At 48.1% G+C, this 25588-nt stretch overlaps 1 protein-coding gene across 1 annotated transcript; it reads right to left on the bottom strand.

Annotated features, from left to right (window-relative positions):
- Window positions 1–11276: 11276 nt before the first annotated feature.
- On the bottom strand, window positions 11277–25278 carry SLAMF8 (SLAM family member 8). Its single transcript, XM_077156600.1, has 5 exons — window positions 24498–25278; window positions 21634–21960; window positions 17416–17721; window positions 17219–17326; window positions 11277–15459 (listed from the first exon to the last, which is right to left on the bottom strand). Exons 1-5 carry the CDS (start codon window positions 24586–24588, stop codon window positions 15398–15400), a joined length of 894 nt encoding a protein of 297 aa, XP_077012715.1. The 5' UTR covers window positions 24589–25278; the 3' UTR covers window positions 11277–15397.
- Window positions 25279–25588: the final 310 nt, after the last annotated feature.

The following is a 25588-nucleotide window of genomic DNA, read 5'->3' as shown; positions in this document are numbered from 1 at the left end:
CTCTTTTCGTAGCCGTCAGAAACCTAACTTGGCATCTCTAGAATTTCCCTGAATCTGTCTCCCAGGGCATCCAACTTCAGGAGACTCTTCTGAGTCCTTATTCACAGTTCCTTCTCTGATCCTCTTTCCCAGGCTTAAGGAGGTCATCTCCTAGTCATTTGGCTCTTAAGACCCTAATTCTTAAGACCATAAATAGCTTGGAGTCACAATGAATGTTCTTTTGTGTGCTCTGGTTGGAACATACTGGTGTGCATGATGCCGCGTTACATTTCAATTGCCCTGGGACTCATCAGAGTGAGGTGACTTTGGGGGTGGGGGTGGGGGTAACTCTTTCGCCTCACTAGAGAAAAAGGGAGTCTTGGGAATTACCCATTCATTATCCTTATAGAGTTATAAAACTATTTGACTTGTTTGGGTTTATGTTGTGGCCTGCCTGAAGGTAAGGGACTGGATCAGAACTTGAAGCTGCAACTTCCCCAGCAGCTTCCCAGGAAATGGAGCCTCCCCAGGGCTTTTTCCCCCTCACCTGGTGGGAGTCTGGGAAAACCCCGCTCTGGAGTTTGCACTCTTCATCCATCCTATACATCGAGAATAATCATTTCATTTATTCCTGGTGTCTGAAAACATAACTGATTCCATTCAGTTCCTTCTGGTTAGGTTGTGAAGAATGTGCTGAAGGCATGGGCGTGAGATGAGGGACCACCCAGGCAAGGTGGCTGCTTCAGGGGGTTTGGATGAGCTTGGCAGTGGTCCCCATTCCTGCGGGGAGGCGGTGGTGGGGGCAGACAAGATGGCTCTTTACCACCCCTCTGTCTCCATTGTCCTCAGCAGCTTCTTAAAATGCTTAAGCGCATTTTAAAAGGACGGGCAGGATGAAACACTCAACACTAGAGAGGAGAATGAATCCCTTGACCACGGCAAGACATTGAAGGGAAATTGGGGCAAAATTGCTGAGCCTATTTTTTTTTTTAATTTCATTTTTTCAAATACCAAAAAACACGTAACAAATGCAAACATTCCTCTTTTGATCATTCCGTTCTACATATGTAATCAGTAATTCACAGTATCATCACATAGTTGCATATTCAACATCATGATCATTTCTTGGAATATTTGCATCTATTCAGAAAAAGAAATAAAACGAAAACAGAAAAAAAGAATTTATACATACCATACCCCTTACCCCTCTCTTTCATTGATCACTAGCATTTCAAACTAAATTTATTTTAACATTTGTTCCCCCTATTATTTATTTTTATTCCATATGTTCTACTCATCTGTTGACAAGGTAGATAAAAGGCGCATCAGACACAAGGTTTTCATAATCACAGTCACATTGTGAAAGCTTTATCATTATACAATCATCATCAGGAAATATGGCTACTGGAACACAGCTCTACTCTTTCAGGCAGTACCTCCAGCCTCTCCATTACATCTTGAATAACAAGGTGATATCTACTTAATGCGTAAGAATAACCTCCAATATAACCTCTCCACTCTGTTTGAAATCTCTCAGCCATTGACACTTTGTCTCATTTCACTCTTCCCCCTTTTGGTCGAGAAGGTTTTCTCAATCCCCTGATGCTGAGTCTCAGCTCATTCTAGGATTTCTGTCCCATGTTGCCAGGAAGGTCCACACCCCTGGGAGTCATGTCCCACATAGACAGGGGGAGAGTGGTGAGTTTGCTTGTTGTGTTGGCTGGAGAGAGAGGCCACATCTGAGCAACAAAAGAGGCTCTCTTGGGGGTGACTCTTAGGCCTAATTTTAAATAGGCTTGACCTATCCTTTGTGGGGTTAAGTTTCATATGAAGAAACCCCAAGACTGGGGGTGCTGAGGCCATTTTTACAGAGACTGAGTGTGAGGGATGTGGAACCCTGTATGACATCATGAAGGAGGAATGCAGGGAGGAAGAAAACTTACAATAAATATTTGTGAGTTAGCCACATTCATGTATAGAAAGGAAAAAGGCTTCAGTGGTGGAGTTGGCCAGATCTAAGTTCATATTTATTTAATAAACTCCCAAAGCCTTCAGTTTCTTCATCTGTAAAATGGGAGTAGTCATAGGGCTGTTTCAGATAAAGTGCTATCACAGAGCCCGTTACATAGTAGGGGCTCAGCACATGGTTATCCCCAAACCCCTACTTCCCCAGTATGTAATTTCATCTCCCACTAGAGGGCAGCCCTGGAGGCACAGGTCTAACCACAAACGGGTTGGGATGGAGGGAGTGGAAGGTGGCAGAGGGGGGGGGGACAGAGCGAGAGGAAGTTCCAAGGCTTGAACTTGGAAATGGCTCACCGTTTGGGATACGAGGCAAGGAGTCTTGGAAGCAGCAGGTAGACAAGCAGGAGGCAAGACATGCAGAATCCATGTGCAGTTATTAATATTGAGGATAATCCTCATTAGTAATAGTGATACTAATAGTAACAGGAAGCACCTGAAACACAAGCTCAGCAGAGTCAAGCTTGGGGACAGGCAGCCTGAATTGCCAGGGCCGCCTCCCTGAGCTAGAAGAAATTTCCTCCCTTTTGTGTCTGCCTGTGCTCAGCTTCTGCCATCTAGGCCCACGTCTGCTGTCCCCTGTGGTGCCCTCTGAGGCACTGACTTTGACAGTCCCTCCCAGGTGCTGGGAACATCTGAGGAAGGGATGCTCCCAGCAGGGACACATAGGTTTTCTTAAATATTCTTGGGAGAATCAACTCAGCGTTGGAGCTGAGCTCCTACAGCCCACTACAGACCTCATTTGCTGCCACACCCTGGCCTGGACAGGCGCCCACCCCCTCCAGTAGGTCCCCACAGAAACCCCTCTGGTTCACTCCTGACCCCTTTTCTGCCTTCCTAAATGCCAGGGGCAGTCTTGGGGCCCCTCCCTGCCGTGACTCACCTGAATCTCTTCCTTGGCTCCCGGATGCTGGGGTTTAGGCTCCCAATATCTGCCCCAATACTTGCCACACCTCATCTCAGCCTCTTTGCCAGACTTCTTTCCTCATCTATAAAACCTTTCTTCCTCACTCTCCTTGTGTTCTTTCTCAGGCTGCATCAGTTCTCCAGGGAGGCAGACTGGCCCTTACCTTATTCCATTATCCCAGTCATTATCCTGCTTCCAGACAAGGGGAAAATGGTGTCTACTTCACTACCTCTCTGTGTCCAGTTACCCTCCCGCCCCCATCAGACTAGGCCCCCCTTGAGATCAGGGTGGTGTCTCCCCTTTTTAGATTGGGAGCTTTCTGAGGGCAGGGACTGTGCAATCTCCTTTCTCAGCATCTGTTCCCTTTAAGCGTCAAGAATCTCTCCTTCAGTTGACTTTCCTCAAAAGTCGTGTGATGGATAAAATCTGCACTGTAGACTCTTACCCGGATGATGGCTGTGACCAGTGCCTGTGATTATTTCTGGGAAATGTGATGGAAAAAGGCAAACATATCCCCTCAAATCCTTCTCAAAGGGGTGTGCAAGTGCACGGGTGCGTATGTATGTGTAAAAACTGCCCTCCATGAGAAGGACCATCGCCCATAAGCAGAGTCAGGCGGCCAGGTAAGCCCTCTGTCTGACTGGGCCTAGGGTGTCGGGCAGGCTCTGTGGGACAGGTCACGGTGCCCCTGCTCCTCAGGCTGATAGGCTCTCCAGAAAGCTCTGTCCTGTATAACATGCAGGCGTCTCCCTCCCAGTTCATTAAAGACTTGAGGAAATGCCATGTTTGTGATCCCTGCCATTGAAAAATTGAGCAACAAATAGGTCCTTGGTCAGGAGCCACCTACTAATATAACATTGTTCCTGTGGGGAAATCAGATTCCTTCCTTTCAATAAAATATCAGCCTTCCCAGGAACGTAGCACACAGTCTGAGAAGGTGAGGCATGAGGATGAGAATTATCTCCCACCCCCACCTCACTTTGCCAACGCAACCTGGAGTATGCACCCAGTCTAGACCTCTCTCCTACAGTCTATACTCATTTACTGGCCTAGATGTTTAACAGACATCTGAAATTCAACATGCTATAAACACTGCCCCTGGTCTTCTCCTAAATCTGCCCTACTCCCCCTTACCCCATCTTGGTTGTTGGCAATACTGTCCTTCCTTGATTCCTTTCTTTCTCTTACCATTCACCCACCACCACCACATACAATCCTTTGGAATCTCTTCAGAAAAGATCCAGGATCCAATGCTTCTCGCCTCCTCCACGGCCACCTCCTGGGTCTGAGCCGCCATCTTTTCTTGCCTGGGTTTCAGCAATAATATCTCATTGTATCTCCCTGCTTCCTCCCTTGCCCACCTGACAGTCTATTCTCAGTAGAGTAGCCAGAGTGATAACTAAATCATTCCTCTGCTCAAAACCCTGAAATGGATCCCCATTCTACTGAGAGCCAAAGTCAAGTTCCTAACACTGGTCTTCCAGGCCTTACAGTCAACTCGGAGCCAGTCGACCACTCTTTTGCCCTGTGCTCTCTCTACTCGAGCCACAATGGCGCGTGACTGTTTTTTTTTTTAATTAATTTTTTCTTTTTTTTAAATACCAAAAAACATCAAACAAATGCAAACATTCTTAACTTTTGACCATTCCGTTCTACATATATAATCAGTAATTCACAATATCATCACATAGTTGCATATTCATCATAATGATCATTTCTTGGAACATTTGCATCTATTCAGTAAAAGAAATAAAAAGAAAACAGAAAAAAATTCCTACATACCATACCCCTCCCTTTCATTGATCACTAGCATTTCAATCTAAATTTATTTTGACATTTGTTCCCCCTATTATTTATTTTTATTCCATATGTTTTACTCATCCGTTGATAAGGTAGATACAAGGAGCATCAGACACAAGATTTTCACAATCACACAGTCTTGACTATTTTTTGAACACCCTGGGGTCTTTGCCTTGGTGTTTTCTTTGCCTGGGATGGCTTTCCTCCAGATTTCCCAGTAGCTAAATCCCTTGCCTCCTTCAAGTCATTGCCCGACTGTCTCCTTTTCAATGAGGTCTTCCGGGCCCACTGTTATGGATTGAGTCATGTCCCTACAAAGACATGTTCAGGCCCCAAACCCCGGTCCTGTGGATGTGAGCTCATTTGTGCAGAGGAGCTTTGAAGATGTTATTAGTTAAGGTGAAGCCAAACTGAATGAGGGGGGTGCTTTGCTCCAACATGATTGGAGTCCTTATAAGCAGAAGAAATTTGGACCCAGTGAGTAGGAGAGAGTAGGAGACTGAAGGAAACCAATGGCCATGTGATGGAGGTAGAGATATTTGTGGCAAGCCACCACCAGAATGCTATAGTTGCAGAGAAAGCACCATCCTCCCGACACCTTGATTTTGGACTTCTAGCTCCTGAAACTGGGAGACAATAAATTTCTGTTGTTTAAGCCATCCAGTCCGTAGTATTTGTCATACCGGCCCCGACAAACTATGACAGCCACCTATATCTCAGTTCCCTTCTGCCAGCACTCCTTTCTCCTTTTATTCCCCTCTAGTTTTTCTTTAATCTGTGGCAGTTACTGCCTCCTAAAATATTGTACAATTTATCTGTTATGATTGTTGCTGGATTTCACTCTTCTTCCACACGATAAGCTCCACAGGGGCAATGATCTTTATCTGTTTTATTCATCAATGTATCTAAGGTCCTAAAAAATGCCAGGCATCTAGGAGACACTCAATGAATATTGTTTCAAAGAATGAAGGAGGATGGGAGGAGACAGACTTGCTGCAGCAGGAGGGTTAATCCCCTGCCTCAGGACCCCTGGGAAGGGGGAAGTCAGTGAGGAACAGCTCATCTTCTAGTGGACAACCTCAGAAGGCTGAGTCCAGACAACCGATTAGCTGCCGGGAATGGGGAGCTTTGGGTATGGAATCTCCCAACCTGATACCCCATGCTCTTGGCTTTCTCAGCAGATGGGATACCTGAAGAAGGGCCATTTATTATCCATCTATATGTCTCATTAAGCATTAATAGCTGAACCTTCCAGGAGCTCCCTATTTCCCTAGGGACACCATTAATCGCATTTGGAAAAATTAAGGAATGATGCACATGATTGTTGATTCAGCTTCACGCAAGGTATTGGGAGAGTGGACACTATGAAATCATGTGAGGGAAGTCTTCTTGGAGGAGGATTACCTGGGGCTCGGCCGTGAAGCCTTCGATTGGAGAATAAGATTGGTAAAGGGGCATATTCCAGGATGGGAAGTAGGGGAAGGGCCCAGGTAAAAGCGCAAAGGTCATGAACTTGTCGGGTTCAGGGGACAGAAAAGAGCTGGCCTGTCTGGAATGAAGGGTGCTGAATTGGGGCAACTTAATGCTGAGTCCTTTTCATCTTAAGGCCTCCAGTGAGTGGGGTTGGGGTAGAGGGGATATAAGCTGTGTATGCCAGCTGGGATGCTCCTCAGTAGAGGGTTGTGCTGGTTCGAAAGGAAGTATGCCTCCTAAGAAAAGCCATGTTTTAATATATGGGATGCTCCTCAGTAGATGGTTATGGGTGAGGGTGAAGGGAGATATTCTCTTTTCCATGCTCCAGGCTGAGGGCCCTTACTTCTTCCACTAGAACGTGTCCAATGAGAGCTTATCCTCTGGTGTCTCCAGCTTCCTCTCCATCTTCACCAGACTTCCCTGACCCAGACAATATGTGACAGCTCCTCTTCTCTTTATCATGCACCTGGCTGACTCAGTCATCCAGGAATGAAGCCTTGCTCTAAAGGCAGCATTGCAGGCTGGTCTCCTGAAGCAAAGGGTGATGGATGTTCTTCAAGTTAGGTGGTCATACAACCTCACAAGAGGCTGTGTAGTGAGGGGGTAGGACTTTACTGGGATCAGTAATGGCCAGAGGGCCACAAGCTTTAAGGGACAAAATATAATGAACCACTAATACCTTTTTCCACAGGCTTCTTAAGCCCCTCAAGGCCCAGACTCACTGCTGTCCCCCCTCCCCTAGGCAATCCACTGGCCTCCAGGAGTAGCTCCACAGTAGCTGAGGGGCCAGAGACATTATCTGCTTCAGCCTGACTCCAAGAGCCTCCCGCAGGTGCTGGTCTCCACCCCAGGAAGAAGCACCCTCCTTACTGCCCAGCAAAAGCACATGGGAATCTCTCTTTGCCAACTAGCCTGGCCCTGAACCAGGTCTATTTGATGTCCTTTCCCTAAATGGCTGCCCCAGAGAGAGGTCCTAGAGACACTGACCTGGCTGGTGCAACTCATATGAATCACCCAGTGTCTAACAAACCAGCTCCTTCAGATGACTCATGCACTTTCCTCTGTGTCTGACCATGTCTACCTGACCAAGCCACTGCTTGAAAAGGTCCCATGAAACAGCATTGGGAGTTCCACCTAGACAATCTGTGTGGGACTCTGAATGTTGCAGGAGTGGGCACAAGTGGGTTGAAGTCAGAGTAGGTTTGAGTCAAGGCCAAAGGAGCCCCTCATGGCTCTCAGGGCTTCCTGCCATTATTAACCTTCGGTCCTGAATGTCTTGGGACTTTCTGGAGCTGGCTAGGTGGGATTTAGGCCAGGCGGCAGGGAAGCTCATCAGGACATGATGGACCTTGACCGGTTCGGACCGAGGGTGCTGTGGGAGACCTGGGGGATGTCTTATGGCTCCTCCATCCTCAGAGTCATGTTGAATGAACCCTGCCCGGTCTGGACTGCCAAAACCTACATGGCTCTAGGCATGTCTCAGCTCTCTTGGGTGGATGTGGAGGGGACAGAAGAAGAGGTGGCTTTTCTTCCTCAAATCAACTTACATCTAAATTATTAGGGTGAAACACCTGAAATTATCTACAGTTGGACAATTCTTATTTCCAAAAATAGCTATTTTCATATGGCTCAATCTAATACGTTGTTCAGACTCCAAATCTTTGTTCCTTTTACAGTCCTTGTTCCCTGATAATTAAAGGCCAATGCAGTCTTGACTTTACTCTAAAACTTGCTCTTCTTTCAGTATTTCCAGTTTCAGTAAACAGCACTTCCATTGACCTAATTACTAAGGTCAGACACTTCAGATGTCATCCTTGACCCCTCCCTCATCCCCTGCTGCGGAGCCAGTACCAAGTTCTGTCTATTCTACTTCCTAAATACTTCTCGAATCCACTTGCTTCTGCTCCAGCTCCCCACCTCTACCCCCCTGAGTTCCAAGCTCTCATGTTTTTTTGCTAGGATTACTGCAATGACTTCATCTTCCTGTTTTTACTCTCAGCCGTTCAATCCATTCCCCACAGAGCCACCAGGTTGATCCTTTAAACATGCAAGTCCGATCGTGTCATTTCCCTTCTTAAAACTCTTCAACAGCTCCCTTTCACCTTTTGAATTAAAATTTCAGCGTGACCATGTCCTGCCAGCCCCTGCACGACTTGACTTCTGTCATTATCTCCTCCCAGAGTCTCTCCTGCTCATTTCCTCCTGGCCATGGGAGCATCCCTCAGACTTCCACACGTGCTCAGGTCTTTCCAGAAGGGCTTCCACATGTGTCATCTCTCAGTGTGACATGCCCTCCTAGCTCTTGGCTTTACACACTCTTACTCTTACTGCTGGTTTTAGCTTTAGCATTCTTTCTTCAAAGAGGCCCATAGCATCACCCCCTGGCCCTACCCCAACTCACCTTCTGTATTTTGCTTCCTTTGTTATTCTCATACTTTTCATTCATTTTCTCTATAGAGCTTAGCATAATTTTAATTAAACACTTATCTGTGTTTATCTATTTAATGCCAGTCTCCCTGGCATTTGTGAGTGCAGGGGCCAGTCTGTTCTTATTCACAGCTGTACTCCCAGTGTCTCTGGCATGTGGTGGGCATTCATTAAACATGAGCTAAGTGAATGTATGCTGAAGGCAGACAGCTCAGTGCTCCAGGAAATCAGGGACTATTGTCTTTGGTTTGAGTCCAGACCTGCTACACGGTGCTACTTCTGAGCTGCAGGTAGAGCTGGGGGTTTGCTCTTAGTCATGGGGGCAGGTCTCAGGTCTAGGGGGTAGACGGAAATCATGATAGAAAAGCGTCTGGGGGCAATAGTCCCCAGATTAGGATCTACCTTGAACATTTAAAATGAAAAGTCAAGCTAACAAACTGTGGCATAAAATACGTTCTATCCACTTTCCTTGAAGATGAGATACCTTCAAAATGATCTGGAAGGCCAGGTTTGAATATTGGAAATCTTGGAATTTCATACCAGAGCTCGTCAGCATGGCTAGAACTGGCTCCTGCCTGAGGCCCGAGGCCTGAGGTCTGGCCCCTTCTCTTCTCACTGGCAGCCCCACACTATGGGGGCCCTGGGCACACACTGGTCATCATGTCCAAGTGCCATCCATATCCCCCAAAGCTGCCCTTGGGTGTAGAGATGCACATGTAGGTGATTCTGTCCATTTTTGGAGGATGGCCCCAGGAAAGAGGCTTCTATAAGCCCTGACTCACTCACAGAATCCTTTCATTGGCCTCTTCTGTTCCACACTTTATCCATTCATTCTTTCTTTAATTTATAATTCATTCCTAATGTTGGAAGGGTCTTAGGACCAACTAGAGCAGGGATGGCAAAGAGGTTTCATCTTGGCTCCCAACTTCAATTGATTTATAGGAGTTACTTGAGTGTCATGTAACATCTGGACTCAGTGGGAGAAGTGTGTCATAATTAATTAGCTACATCTGACACGGTCGTGAAAAGTGGAGGTCTGGATAGATGTGCCACGTGTCTGTTATTCCTGGTTTAATGCATCCTCCCACTTAGTGTGAGGAGTCTCTCATCTGAGGTGGTTTCTGATTGAGCACCTCTATTGAAACAACTCACTTTAGATTTAGATTTCTCCTTTTGTTAGGAAGTTTTCTCCTGGTAGCCTGGTGGAACATGAGGGGCTGGGCTGATTTAGATGACCTGCCATTGAGTAATTATTTAATTTTAGTGGAGTAACAATCTCTGGGCCTCAGCTGTCCACTTGGGAGATGAAAAACTTGAATGGAGTAACCACAAAGTTTCCTTTCAGCTCCCAAATCATATTATTCGAATGAGTCAATCTCTGCCTCTAAGTGGCACAATCCACTGGCCCTAGTTATACTGTCTGGGCTTACATGATAGCCTTCAAATACGTAAGGACCTATACCTCTGTATGGTTTTTGTTCTAGCTAAACATGGCCAATTTCTTGAATCATTTCCCATGGGATAAGTCTTTCAGACTTTTCACCATTTTAGTCATTCTCTTCTGGACACTCAAGTTTTCCAGCACATCCCCGGAAGTGTGGGTGCAGGATGGACCCAGGCTGCTCATGCAATGGGGGCATCACCGACACTTACCCATGTGCTCAATCTGCTCCCCTAGCTGAGAGAGAGGAACCCATGTTGATCAATGCACAGCCCTAGGAGAGAGGCACCCACGAAAGCTTTCCTGGAATTGGGGGATGATTGTATTTTGCAGTTCTAGAGACCTTTCTTTAAAAAGAAAGATGCAGAAGAGATGCAAGGAACCATGGAGTTAAATCTGGAAGGAGACAGTACTTTTCTCAAAGGACCGGTAAGTAACCAAGTGCTAATTACCTGAACAGGTGCTACTTCTTAATAAACATGGAAGGGAGATTTACAGATTTCATTAATGTCTGCAGCAGTTTTTTTTTAAATGAAGCACTGGGTATTCGTATTTTCATTGATGAAAAAAAAAGTCCTGTCCAACCTTTCTCCCTTGCTGTGCCCCTTCCTCTTTCTCTGTGATATCGTATCACTTGGCTCCTTTGCTCTAGCAGCTCTCGGATTTGTCCTTTGTGCAGAAGGATGGTACAAAGGCTGTTACCCAAGGAAAATAAAATGTAAACAAGCAAAAGCAAAAGCAGATCTGGAGAAAGTGCTAGTCTGACCACAAGAGCCTGCCAGAGACAGCAGTGTGAAGGCCATCCCAGGAGGAATCAAGGCCCAAGTCCTCCACCTGACACCCAGACAGACGTGGGACTCTCCCTGTCACCCTGATCCCAAAGAAGGTTCTGAAGACCACAAGGTCCCATATGATCTGACCCAAGCTCTCTCCTTCACCCTGCTCCTTCTACTCCCAACTCCTTTGTTTTGGTCCAGCCACTTGTCTCCAGTCCATTCTTTGTTAACACCAATCGTGTTAAAAACCTTAGGGCCTTTGCTTTTCCTGGTCTCTCTGTCTGGAACACTCTTTCCCCAGCCACTGCCTGGCTCACTCTTTCACTTGTTTGGGTCTCATCATAGTATCAGAGACGTGTTCTCTGACCACCTTATCATTTTTTAAAAATTTTTAATTAAAAAAATATAACAACAAACATTCTTAACAAATGATCATTCCATTCTACATATATAATCACTAATTCACAATATCATCATAGTTGCATATTCATCATCATGATCATTTCTTAGAACATTTGCATCAATTCAGAAAAAGAAATAAAAAGACAACAGAAAAAAATCCATACATACCATACCCCTTACCCCTCCTTTTCATTGATCAGTAGCATTTCAATCTACTAAATTTATTTTAACATTTGTTCCCCTATTATTTATTTTTATGCCATATGTTCTACTCGTCTGTTGGTAAGGTAGATAAAAGGAGCATCAGACACAAGGTGTTCACAATCACACAGTCACATTGTGAAAGCTATATCATTATACAATCATCTTCAAGAAACATGGCTACTGGAACACAGCTCTACATTTTCAGGCAGTTCCTTCCAGCCTCTCCATTACATCTTGAATAACAAGGTGATATCTACTTAATGCATAAGAATAACCTCCAGGATAGCCTCTCAACTCTGTTTGGAATCTCTCAGCCATTGACACTTTGTCTCATTTCACTCTTCCCCCTTTTGGTTGAGAAGGTTTTCTCAAGCCCTTGATGCTGAATCCCAGCTCATTCTAGGATTTCTGTCCCATGTTGCCAGGAAGGTCCATACCCCTGGGAGTCATGTCCTGCGTAGCCAGGGGGAGGGTGGTGAGTTTGCTTGTTGTGTTGGCTGGAGAGAGAGGCTACATCTTAGCAACAAAAAGGGCTCTCTTGGGGGTGACTTTTAGGCCTAATTTTAAGTAGGCTTGACCTATCCTTTGTGGGGTTAAGTTTCATATGAACAAACCTCAAGACTAGGGGCTCAGCCTATTGCTTTGGTTGTCCCCACTGCTTGTGAGAATACCACGAATTCTCCACTTGGGGAAGATGAATTTCCCCCCTTTCTCACCATTCCCCCAAGGGGACTTTGCAAATATTTTTTTACTCACTGTTCAAATCACTCTGGGATTTACTGGGGCATCACTATGAACAAACCTACAAAATCTTATGCCCTACTCAAGGTTCCTTGTACTTATGATGTTCAATTAAGCTGTCCACATCAGTTATATTAGGAACTGCGCTAGTCAAAATATAAATTTTGTACCAAATAAACATGTTTTGCTTTAGTCTGACTACCTTATTTAAACTGGCACCCCTCCTCCCCAACCCACTCTGTTTTACCCCTTTACTCTGCCTTACTTTTCTTAATAGACACCCATCAATCTCTAGCACCTACTTGTTTATATTATCTAGAATACAAATTCCATGAAAGCAAAGGCTTTGCTTTGTTCAGTACTGATATCCCAATGCCTAGAACCATAGCCAGCACATGCTGGGCCCTCAATCAATATTTGTTGTTGTGTGACTTTGAAAGCATTAATCCCCATGCTTGTTAGCACAAAAATTGGTTTCAAGGAAGCACTTGGCATTTTTCAATGAAGGGTTAATTAGCCCACTCATTGACAAATGAGTCTTTGGGGCTGGGAGCATTAGTTTAGTGGAGCAGTATGGATCTGTTTAAAAAGACCCTGGTGTGCCGCATGATGCAAACACTGTCTAAATGAGACTGCGAAGAGTTATTTGTGAAGGGAGAACTCTGGGCTCCACCCCATCCACAACTGCTCTGATCTCAGGTGGGGCATTGGGGATGAAGGGAAGAAAGGTGGAAATTGGTGTGGGCTTGTGTTTTTTTCCTCCACTTAACGACATGGCTCACTGCTAGACCCTGGGCTTTCTGTTGCACATCAGTTTTAGCAGCAGAGGCCAGTTTTGCATGATTCAGTGAATCAGACATGGGAACTGCATCTAGGTGCCCTGAGGGGAGGTCATGTGCACTGTTCAGGCTGACTTGGGGGAAGGTGACAGAAGAGAAGTGGGTGTGGGAAAGGGATGAGCATAAGGCAAAGCCAGGGGGCTAGCAGGGGATCCTCAGCAGAATTAAGCAGGCTGTGAAAATCCAGGAGCAGTTGAGCAGACGAGTAGCAGCATGCATCTGGGAGGCTAGTTGTGCTGATCATGTGTCCAAGGTGAAGTCACTGCCCATGAATTGTGGCCTCTGCAGAAGTGTGGAGAAAAGGGGGACTCTTGGACAGGATGGACATCCCAGGTAGAGTGATTGAAATTGCCATGGGAAAATACTTCAAAATCTATCCTTGTTTCTTCAACACCTCTGTTTTAGTTTGTTAAAGCTGCCAGAATGCAATAGACCAGAAAATGGGTTGGCTTTTATAAGGGAATTTACTAAGTTACAAGTTTACAGTTCTAAGGCCATAAAAATGTCCAAACTAAAGTATCTCAGGGAAGACATCTTGGCTCAATGGGAAGGCACGTGGCTGACATCTGCATCCTCTTTTGGCTTCTGGTTTCAGATGGTTCTCTCAGCACCTGTGGATCCTTCTGGCTTCTGGCTTACTTAGCATCTCATGGGAAGGCACATGGAAACATCTGCTGGGCTCTGCATCTCCAAATATCTGGGTCTGGAAGTTTGTCTGCTCTGTCTGTCAGCACTCCAAGCCCCTCCTTTGGCACTGCAAGTATCTCCAAATGTCTAGGACTATGTTGCTTCCAGTTCCTGCCTGGCTTCTGTTGGCTCTCTCAGCTCCTGGCGTCCCGGAGGCTTCTGCATGTCCAACGTCTGTGTCTGAGTCTGCATCTGAGGCTTCCCCCAAATGTTTCCCCTTTTAAAGGACTCCAGCCAACTAATCTAGACCCACCTTGAATGGGTGGAGTCACTTCTCCATCTAAACAAAAGGTCATACCCACAATTGTGTGTGCCACATCTCCATGGAAACAATCTAATCAAAGGTTCCACCCTGAACAATAGGTCTGGCCCCATAAGATTGGACCAGGATTGAGAGAAAATGGCTTTCTGGGGGTATATAACAGTTTCCAAGTAGCACAACCTCCTTCCTCTTTATTATCAAGACTTGAATCAGGTCCCAGAAAAATATAGTTACCTCTGAAAAAGAGTAATCCAGAACTTTATCATCTACTAATCCCTGAATATAAGTATATCTCATCAAGTTTTTCCTAGTGGCAGTAGCCCAGAGCTTTTCTACATGAAATCATGCAGTAGCAGTTTGCATTTTCCCAAGATGGCCACAATAACAGCTTCCATCCCACATGCTTTTCTTTCAAAGTGACCTTAATATCTTCCCATTGAATGGTAGGGTCCTTGCTCCCTTGAACTTGGGGGTATCTTCTGCCCTTGCATCTGAAGTGAATATGGCAGATTCTAGGATGCTTCCTACCCTTTCCCTGCATAATTTTACTTCTGCTTAGCTCCTCCTGGGTTCTTACTCTCCCAGGCTCAGGCAGAAAGAAAGACCCATCCTGAGTTGAACTGATTTTCTTGAAGTTGTGCAAGAGCTTACTGTTGGCTGGAGCAAATGCAAAGTTCCTTCCTGGTCACTGTGTTAGAGAGTGAGGATATAAATTTAATCTCCACTCCCAGATCCTGCAAGATCAATGGAGATGGTGAGCATGTTTATAAGGCATTACTGGCAAAATGGCATCCATGCCAACCACGAGATATCAACCATCCCTTGGTTGTCTATGATTGCAAGTACCTCTGAAAGGCCAGGAACTCAAATGACCTAGAAGTCCTTCAAGCCGGAAAGAGAAATCCCTACCCCTCACCTCTCGCCATCACTTTTTCCCTAGACCTTTGCTTAGGAGAAGACCTTTGTCATCAGGAGCATCAAGGTCTCAAATGGAAGGGGCTGGGACTGGGACAATTCAGAGTGAATCTGTTCATTCAAATGTTTCATGTCTTTTAAAGCTCAGGACTCATGCTGGAAGCAATCCTTTGGTGCTACTTGGTTAATACATTATAAAGAGTGGTGGAGGTTGCAAATGCTCTGGGGAATCAATGTCCCTGTGGGTCTTAAACTTCCAAAGTCCTTGAGGGGACTTCCTGTCCACTAGCCCAGAGCAGAGCCAGGACATGTAAAGTGGGATGAGACAAGGGGGGAACTTGGAAGGTTGTGCCAATGCTTTATGTCCTGCCCAGGCTGCTCTGGGGAGGCTGGAAGGGTTCTCACACGAGGTATTAAGACCATAGTGTATCCAGGCACCAGCGACGCCCCAGAGCTTCAGGAGCCTGAGCAGGGGGTTCCTGATGATCCAGGCATCAGCTTCATCCTCCCTCGTGGCAGACCCTAGACAAGGGGGTTCTCTGTCTCTGGAGTTACATCATCAGCACAGACCTTCTTCTTTTTCCCTGGAGAGAAGATTAGAAAGAAGTTTCTCTTCCTTCTATGTTTGGAATCTTGGCATATTGGCCTGGCAAGCAAGACCTCTGACTTCTAAGTCCTGGCCCAAAGCAATATCTCTCCTGATCTTCCAGACCCTTCAAGAAAGAAAAGTTCATCCTAATGTCTAACTTTGATTGGCAACTATGCAATGAATTTAGCTATAGAAGGAATAGAAAGTTAGAGCTGGGATGGACTCAGTTAAATGGCCAGAAGTCAGGTGGCAGAGGCAGGCCTGGCCCCCAGACTCCTGTGCAGAGCCTTTCCCCTCTGCCAGGTGGTCGAGTCTTCTCTGTCCCTTCTTGGTGGACAAAGCTGCCCTTCACTGCAGCTTGAAAACATTATTCTAAGTGAAAGAAGGTCACAAAGGACCACATATTGTATGATTCCATTTATAGGAAATATCCAGAATAGTTAAATCTATAGAGGCAGAAAGTAGTTTTTGGTTGCCAAGGGCTGGGGGTGATGGTGAGTTTAGAGGGTGATAGTTAAAAGTTATGGGACTTTTGGGGGGTGTAATGAAAATGCTCTTAAACAGATTGTGGTGATGGATGGGTAACTGTGAATATACTAAACACCACTGAATTGTATACTTTGAATGGGTACATTGTATGGTATGTGATTTATATTTCAGTAAAAATGGTTTAAAAAATAAAAGCTGCTCTTTTCCTGACTTCCAACTTCTTGGAGTCATGTCTGGGCAAAGGGCCAAGGCCAGATCTTCTCCATAGCAGGCAGGGTCCCTTGGCCCCTAGGCAGAGTCCAGCCCTGCTGCTCCCTCTTCCTTCCCCGCCCCTCTGGAAAGGATACTCAGGACTCAGTCTTTCCCCCATGCCCAGCAGCTGGGCCAAAGCTCTCCCCTTCTAGGACACACCCACCATAATTAGAGCCACCCTCTCCTTGCTGATTCCTCTTTCTACTCCAGGAAAAGCAAGCTCAGACAGGCTGGAATGGAAATGGCCATGGCACTCAGGTCACTAAGGGATGGTTCTTCCAGGATTTGAGCATCCTGGGGCAGAGGCAGGGACTAAGCTGAATCTAGAGCTCAGAATTTGGCCTGATCTCTGAGTCTCCCCTTCCCTCCTATCCTCAAAGGGGGGTCCTATTATTTGCTGGCCAGGGGTGCTTCTCTCAGGGAGCCACCTCCTAGGAACAGTAGGCAGGCAGGAACTGGGACTCATCTTTTACTCTGCAAAACTTTTATTGAATATCAGCTATGTTCCAGAAACCATTGCCAGTTGCCCAATGGAGACCCAGATTCTGTCTTTAAAGGACTCAGAGTTCATTGGGGAGTGAGTTTAAAAAGTGTTGTGATTGGGGTAGGCAATGAGGATTAAAGGTCTGGTGGTAGGGTGGAGAGAGAAGTCAGGGAAGGCTCCCTAGAGCTGCAATAGACATGCTTTGAAAGCTGAATAGGATATCGACAAGGGAAGAAGGGGATCTGGGTAAGAGATCAGGGAAAGTATTTTCCAGGCAGAGGGATTAGCACGTACAATAGCCTAGAGATTTGTGTGAGAGAGTAGTTCATTTGAAGAACTATAGAAGAAACTACCAGTAGGACAGTCTGGCTGGAGAAAAAAGTGTGAGACAGAAAGAGTTAAGAGATGCGGTGGGAGAGAAGAGGAGGGGCAGATCAATTGCAATCTCATGAGAAGGAGGTCCAACCCTGCCCTCCGCCCCAGTAGATCCAACCTCTCCACCCACCTCCTGCACTCACAGGGCTCCTACCTGAGCAGGGGCCACAGTGCCAGGCAGAGAAGAGACCGGCCAGGACCAGCAGTAGTGAAACTGGTACCACCACCAGCAGCACATCTTTGTAGGAGGGCTTTCCTGGAGCTGGGCATGGAGGGGGCAAGGTCAAAGGTGGACGTGATGCTTAGAACTCCTCAACCACATCCCCCACTAACTATCAACCCTGGACATACCTGCCTCATGCTGACAGCTCTCCCAGGGGGTGACTGTGACCGAGTCCCAGCTGACAGCGTTGGAGACAATGCAGGAATAGGCCACGCTCTTGTCTCCAGGTCCCAGTGAGACCCTCAGCACTCGTCCATCCATAAAAAGGCCCTGGGGTTCGAGACCAGAGCCAGCCGTCCCCTCCTGTTGCCAGCTGTAGGTTACATCGCTGATGTTGGGGGCCCAGCAGGACAGGAAGACGTGGCAAGTCTTGGGGGTCTGGGCAAGCCCTGCTACAGCGATGAACACTTGTACCGTGGGCCTGGGCACTGTATCTGGGCAAGAACAGTAGAGCAGACATGGATTACAAGGTGGCTGGGCTAGGCCCACAGCTCTGATTCTGGGATCTATGTGGGGGTTAGATACCACTACTGACCAGGCCACTCTTGCTCAGAAAACTTGTCAGACTTCTCATTGCCAACAGGACAGAGGCTGAACTACATGTCATCCACTCTAGACATACCTCCTGCTGGTCTTCCTTACCCTTCTTATTAATTTATGGTTCTTCCAGACATACCATGCTTTTCCATGTTTTCATATGGCTTCTCTGGACACCTACATCTTTCCCTTCTTGTCTTGCTAGAAAACTCCTATTCATTCTTCAAGGCCCAGCTTGAATGCACCGCTTAACACCATGACTGTTTAACCTCACCTGATATTCCAGGTAAGTCTCTGAGCTCTTCAAGCATTGTCTGTCTGTTTCTTGTAGCATTACTCTAACTATCTGTCACTCAGTCAATGAGTGACAACAGCATTTACCAAGGCAGGCAAGAAAAACACATTGTCTGGCTTTTTGGAGCTTAGAGTTTGATGAGGAAGACAGATAATGATAACTGCTTATAAAAAATTAAGAAAATAATTATAAGGGTGCAAAATGCTGTAAGGAGAAGCCCAGGGAGTAGGGGCTCTGTCTTGCTATCTCAATAACCCTGACTCTCTAGTGCTGGCAAACAGTCCTCAATAAATTGGCCATTGGTGTCTTAGGCTGTGACGTCCCTCTCCTATGGCGGTTGATGAGTGAATTCTGAACCTCAGGGGCCAGCAGGAGAGCGTTCTGATGACACCAGAAGAGTTCAGTTTCTGAAAGCATTCCAAGTCAAGCGGAGTAAAACCTCATCAATACAACCGAATCTGGTGGGATTTGTGATATAAAAAAAGAAGACATTTGCTGGGTGCACTGATAGTATAAACAAAGATGGTGGTGGGGGTGGGGGTGGGGGTGTTTCCACTGCTTAAGAGGACAAGCTGCTTCCAAACATGAGCACGCACAGTAGAAACACCCACTGACATTTCTAGTAACTTATCTGCTAATTCAAATCATTCTAATCTATTGTCAATGCAGAGCTCCTAAGGACTGCTGCTTGGCAGCTCTGTGCAATTAGTTCTAATCATGCTCTGTATTTGGAAGCAATAAAACAGCAATTTCCTTAAAATCTGTAATTCAGATGCAGAGAACAAGGCATTTTGGAGTTTAGTGGTGTGGGTACTGCGTGTATTATCACATTCAGGGTCCTCATTTCACATGTGTGACAGCTGAGTCTCAGACGGGGGAGAGGATCCAGGACTGCCTGTAGGGTTGAGTAGATAATTCACTGCACAAGGACATGGGGCTACAGCGGGGAGGACTGGAATGCAGCCAGCGCCCTGCTTGCTAAGACATGCCCCCTGGTACAGGGCTGTGCGTATCCACAAGGGTGCCCTCCTCATTCCACGAAGCTACTCTGAGTGGCTCACCCGAGGAAATTCAGCTGGTGTTTCTGTTCAGGTCGCCTCCTGAATTTGCTCACTGCTTCTCTCTCCCTCACTGCTTCCTGCTTCCCAGCTGCTATTCTTCTCATTAAAAAAAATTTTTTTTGTGGTCACATGTACACAACATAATATTTCCCATTTTGACCCCTTTCAAGTGGTGTTGATTATATTCACAATGTTGTGCTATCATCACCACTAATCAGCTCCCAAACTTTTCCATCATCCTAAACAGAAACTACGTACCCAATAAGCATTAGCTCTTTATTCTTCACCCTCTCCCCTGGTATCCTGTAATTTACTTCCTGTCTCTATAAATCTGTATACTTTAGTTATTTCGTATAAGTGAGATCATACAAAATTTGTCCTTTAGTGTCTGCCTTATTTAACGCAATATGATGTTTTCAGAGTTCATCCATGTCAGCATGTATATACTCCGCATTATTAAATTCAGACATTCCACCCCCCAACTCTATCCATATTTCTGGGGTTTTATTGAATACTGGTTAGGGTCACATCTTTTCTAACCCATTAGACAGATAAATGAGAGCTGAATGGCCATACTTTTTGATCAGTAGAAATGTGGTGGAGGTGATAGAGGAGGTGGTGATGGTGGGAGTGGAGGTAAGAGGGGAGGTGGTGGAGGTGGTGGTGGTGGAGGTGAGAGGGGTGGAGGTGGAGGTGGTGGTGGTGGAGTGAGAGGGGTGGCAGTGGAGGTCGCAGTGGTGGAGGTGAGAGGGGAGGCGGTGGAGGTGATGGCGGTGGAGGTGAGAGGGGAGGTGATGGAGATGGAGGTGGTGGCGGTGGAGGTGGGAGGGGAGGCGGTGGAGGTGAGAAGGGAGGTGGTGGAGGTGGGAGGAGAGGTGGTGGCGGTGAAGGTGGGAGGGGAGGCGATGGAGGTGGAGGTGAGAGGGGAGGTGATGGAGATGGAGGTGGTGGTGGTGGAGGTGGGAGGGGAGGCGGTGGAGGTGGAGGTGAGAGGGGAGGTGGTGGAGGTGATGGCGGTGGAGGTGAGAGGGGAGGTGATGGAGATGGAGGTGGTGGCGGTGGAGGTGAGAGGGGAGGCGGTGGAGGTGGTGGCAGTGGAGTGAGAGGGGTGGCAGTGGAGGTCGCAGTGGTGGAGGTGAGAGGGGAGGTGGTGGAGGTGGTGGCAGTGGAGGTGAGAGGGGAGGTGGTGGAGGTGAGAAGGGAGGTGGTGGAGGTGGGAGGAGAGGTGGTGGCGGTGGAGGTGAGAGGGGAGGTGGTGGAGGTGGTGGCGGTGGAGGTGAGAGGGGAGGTGGTGGAGGTGGTGGCGGTGGAGGTGAGAAGGGAGGTGGTGGAGGTGGTGGAGGTGGAGGTGAGAGGTGGTGGCGGTGGAGGTGAGAGGGGAGGTGGTGGAGGTGGAGGTGAGAGGGGAGGTGGTGGAGGTGGTGGCGGTGGAGGTGAGAGGGGAGGTGGTGGAGGTGGTGGCGGTGGAGGTGAGAGGGGAGGTGGTGGAGGTGGTGGCAGTGGAGGTGAGAGGGGAGGTGGTGGAGGTGGTGGAGGTGGAGGTGAGAGGGGAGGCGGTGGAGGTGAGAAGGGAGGTGGTGGAGGTGGTGGAGGTGGAGGCGAGAGGGGAGGCGGTGGAGGTGGTGGCGGTGGAGATGGTGCAGGTAGTTACTAGAAAAAGAGGTCCAGCGAGCCCTAAGCCAATCCAATCACTCTAGCTAAGTGTGGAATGCAACTACACGACTGACTCATGTGCAGCTGGGCCCTGCCAACCTAAAGAATCATGAGAAATCAAAATAAATGTTGTTTTAAACCAGTGAGTTTTGGGGTGTTTTGTTTGGCAATGATGAATAACCGAGATAACCCATGAATGATATTTAGTTAAAAAATCTCTCTAAATATATCTAAAGGAGCCTTTGAAGAAGCATAAAGTGAAAATTCTATTATTTTAATTATGGCTTAATTATAATTTAATTTTTTAAATAAAAAAGCATCGTGTTACAGTTAATTTGGCAGCATTTCTTTTCTATCTTAGTGGTACAGAAATAATTCCATGTCTTAAAATCTATGATCATGTTTCACAGTTGGTGAAGCACAGACCCTGTCCTAAATAGTTTTCACATCTGTTGATGTATTTCACCCTTACAGCCCCTCTGCATGGTAACATTGCAAGTCTCACTTTACAGGGGAGGAAAGTAAAGCTCAGGGAGGTTAATCATTGTGTCTAAGGTCACTGAAAAGAGAAATGTCCAAGTAGGCACTCAGACAAGGCCTGCACGGTGGCAAAGCTGGCTGCCTGGGATAGGAGCACGCCTGGGAGTCCCTGAGAGATTTTCTTAGATGCAACCTGCCAGGGAGCAGCTGTTGCCCAAATCAGCAACGTGGTCAGCGGCCACAGCAACCCTGACTCAGGAGGCCGGGCGGATGCTGTGTGGGAGATGGCTGGGCAGGGAGCCAGCATCAGGTGCACTCACCGTACACTTTGAGCTGCAGGGTCTGGGTCTGGGCGTGGCCCCCTGTGTCCACCAGCAGCACAGAGAAGTTGCCACTGTCTCCGGGCACCAGTGGTCGCAGTTCCAGGCTGAGGTTGCTGTGCAGCTGGGCTCGGCCCAGGAAGCGGGAGTGATACAGAGTCTCCAGGGAGCCCCGGAAAAACGTAGCCAGAAGCTCCTCCGAAGGCCAGAGAGATCGCCAGATGGCCTCGCGGACTTGGAACCTGGGGGGGCACTCCGCCACCAGCAGCACCGAGCCCCCCACCTGTCCCTGCACTTGGGCACCAGTAACTGCAATGGGCAGCAGTGCTGAAAGAACAGAGGACTCGTCACTCCAGCCTGCCTCTTGCTCCTCAGCCTTCTCCACCATGCAGCTGAACTGCTATGGCGCTGATGAGGCCCCCTCCACCCACATTCCCTCCATTCAGTTTGAGGGTGCACTGTGCCAGGTACTAGGAATAAAACAGGAAAGAAGAGAATCCGGTCCTAGCGATCACGGAGCTCACAGAGGAAGGCGGGCACTTAAGCAAGCACTATATATTAAAATATATTAGGCACTATGATGGGAAAGAAGAGGATGACATGGGAGGACACAGGCAGGCTGATGGAGTGTCCTCGCGTGGCCTTGGGACTGCAGAGAAGAAATGTTTCAGCCGAGACCTGAAGGAGGAATGGGAATCAGCCTGGCCACGCAGAGTGCCTGCAGGGGGTTGGGGAAGTGCTGTGGGCAGAGGGAAGAGCATGCAAAGGCTGGGAGGGGGAGAGCAGGTGCCCTGGGGAACCGAAAGTGGTTCTCTACGGGGGAATGAGAAATTACACTGCAGAGGTTGGCGCCGGAGCCCGATCACGCTGGGGCCTGAAAGCTACACTGGGATTTGGGGTTTTATTCCTAGAGCTGCGGGGGAGCCTTGGCTAGGTTTTAAGCAGGAGAGTAACATGATTAGGTGCATATTTAGAAAGATCCATCCGTCAGAGGTGTGGTCAGCGCATTCGAGGGGGGATAAGACTGAGGCTGTTCACCCTCCCCCAAGGGGGAGGTGACGGAAGCTTGCACTGGGGAAGGTGGGAACTGGGATGGGGTGGAGTAGGGGGAAATGAGAGAGATTAGGACAAGTGCAATCAACAGGAGTTGGTGATGGAGTAGATCTGGGGAGTGAAAGAGAAAGAGGAGCTGAGGATGACTCCCAGACCCTTAGTGTCCATTGGCTGCCATCCTCTGTGATGGGGAGCATTGGAGGAGAAGCAGACCTGGTGGTGAGAGGGAACACATTGAGTCTTAGGTGTGCAGGGGGCACCTCGGTGTGAAGGGCCCTCTTGGCTCCTTAGCTGGCCAATATCTGCCCACCCCCTGAGCTCTGCCACCCCTCACTCTGGGTAGCACGCTCTTCTTCAGTGCCCCCCCCCCCCCCCAACAGTCTAGCTTGCCGAGATGACTGCCCTTCTCCCCTGTTATTACTGCCTGTCCATGAGTCAGTGTCTCCTTCTAGACTCTGAGTACCACAATGATCCCTTCTTCACCTTTGCCCTCCCAATGCTTTCCACTGTCTAGGACCAGGACGAGTATTCTCAGTACATTTGGGCACATGAAGGAAGGGATTTACTGGGGAGTTTGGCGAAGGAGGCTTTTCTGGATGGACCTTCATCCCTCATCCATCTCACCACTCTTGCCGTGCCCCCCACCCCCCACCTCCAGTCCCAGCTTTCAGTGCTAATGCAGACAGAAGACATGACACACAAAGGGAATTGCGCTGGATTGTCATCAACTCTCCTAGGCTCCATCTAGCCTGGCTCTGTCACAGGTTCACTGTGTGGCCTTCAGCTAATCTCTCCTCCTCTCCAGGCTTCAGACTTCTCACCTATAAATACAGGGGTTGCACCAGATTTGTTGTGCTGATCTCTTTTACCCATTAAGAGCCACTTTAAAAAATTATTTAGCTCACCCATGTCAGATGACTTGAAAGATTTTGTGGACCAAACAGACTGAGGCCTGCTTTGAGGGCTGAGGGTGTGATTTCTACCATACGTAGAGAAAGGGTGAAGAAACCTACAGGGTCTTCAAAGCCCACAGGCAGGTACCCAGGTGGGGAAGTCTTAACGTCCCTATGAGTCTCTGATGTAAATAGAGCTGTCTTAGTTTTTGCCACCCTCTACTCCCATCTCCTGGCCCTGTAGGGCTGACCCTTGTCACATCGTTCACTTGCTAAGCAAGGAAGGAACCTCAGAAAATAGGTAAGATGGTAGGATCACCAGTGTTGGAAGAGCTCCGACATATCAGCCATCCCATCACCAGCCACCTCCAAGTCCATACAGCCCATATTTAACTTGCTCCAGTCTCTCTTCCTCACCCCATATCCACCTCCGCTTATACAGGTGTGCAGGGAAGGACCTCTGCTATTCCTCCCACCTTCCCAGCCTTCAGTTTCCCCACAGGATGTTGAAAAGACATTCCTCAGATTGTAGGGAGCCCTGCTCTGCTCTGCTCCCCCCTTTCTGACCCCGTCTGTATGTAGAAATTTCATGTGTCCACCCCAGCCAGAGCACTCACCACCCCCACCCCCGTCTCTCCAAACCACCCGGCACCACCAGCCCCAGTTTTAACTGAGTCTCTTTCAGTGGGGCCAAGAAAGAGCTCCTGTCTATGGAGGCCCCCACTCCTGTTAGCCCTTCTCACCTGGGGCTCTGCATCTCTGCATCTGTCTAACTTTAAATGTTGTCCAGGAACTTGCTCCAGGCCCCCCTACCCCTCTTCAGCTCCTGAGTTCTCACTGTCCAAGCATTGGGCAAAGGGCAGCTGGGGAGAGGCCTTCAGCTCTCCGAGGAGAGGCCAGCTACCCTGCTCCACTCACCTTCCCAGAGGAGCAGACTCTGCAGGGACCACATAGCCACTCTTCTCCGGAGAGGCAGGCAAACTCCCTCAACAACCCCAATCCAGAACATTCCAGGCCAAGTGGATGCACGGACGGAACTGTGGTTTTTCTGGAAAGTCCCATGTCCAGAAGGAGGAATCTTGACTCAGAACAAGATGCCCCGAAAGTGAAACTGTCCAAAGTAAAGTGGAAATTGGCTGAAGGCCTAGCCGTGCTCTTTCAGGAACAGATTCTTGTAATTTAGCCTCTTCCCCATAGCCGTGGTTAGCTAACGCGACTGCTGGAAACAAGCCCCTCACACATGCCCACATCCTCCTTGCCGATTCGCTGGGCCTCCCTGTATCCAACCCTGCCCAAGGACGTCTGTCCTTCCCATCACAGCCAGAGAGAGCCCTCTAAATGGCGATCCTGATCGGACCACTTCTCCTGGGCTTAGAATTCTCTCATGGCTTTTCACTGCCCTCCAGATAAAGACTGCAGTCCTTGACTTAGCATCGAGGCTCTTTTGCTTCTCCAGGCTGATTGTCCACATCTGCTCTGCTCACTGGCCATACCAAGCCAGGCTACCCATCCTCAGAGCCACCAATGTCACACGTCCCTGCTTTGTAGTTGCTGCTCCCCTCCCAGGCGAGCCGTTTCAGTTCTCCTTCCAGGCTCAGTGCGGTCATGTGGCCAGTCTCGCCCTCCTTCAAGCCTTCCTGGCCGAAGAGAGAAACGTCCTCTTCTGTGCTCCACGGAACAGCATGTCCTCCCCTCTGCCGTTGCCTGAGTGCTCTGTTCTGGAACGTTTTCTGTTCTGTAACGTTTGCTGGTCTCCGTGGACAACGTTTTGCCAGCAAGGTCTTGCAGCCGTCTCTGTGTCCCCTCAGTGTGGGCCCCATCACAGGTGTGAAATGAACATTTGTCAAAGAGTGAACGACTTCTAGGTGTGGTCACAGATTTGGCTCCCTTTACGCCCTCCACCTCTCCTCCGAGAGGATATTGCTATCACCCTTTTAGAGATGGGGGAACCTGAAAAGCAGAGCGATCTGGGCCCCTTGCTAAGGGGACAGAGTGGCAGGGCTGGGATT

This window comes from Tamandua tetradactyla, chromosome 4, assembly GCF_023851605.1.
Source record: "Tamandua tetradactyla isolate mTamTet1 chromosome 4, mTamTet1.pri, whole genome shotgun sequence".
NCBI lineage: Eukaryota > Metazoa > Chordata > Mammalia > Pilosa > Myrmecophagidae > Tamandua > Tamandua tetradactyla.
This window is presented reverse-complemented; position numbering and strand designations above follow the sequence as displayed.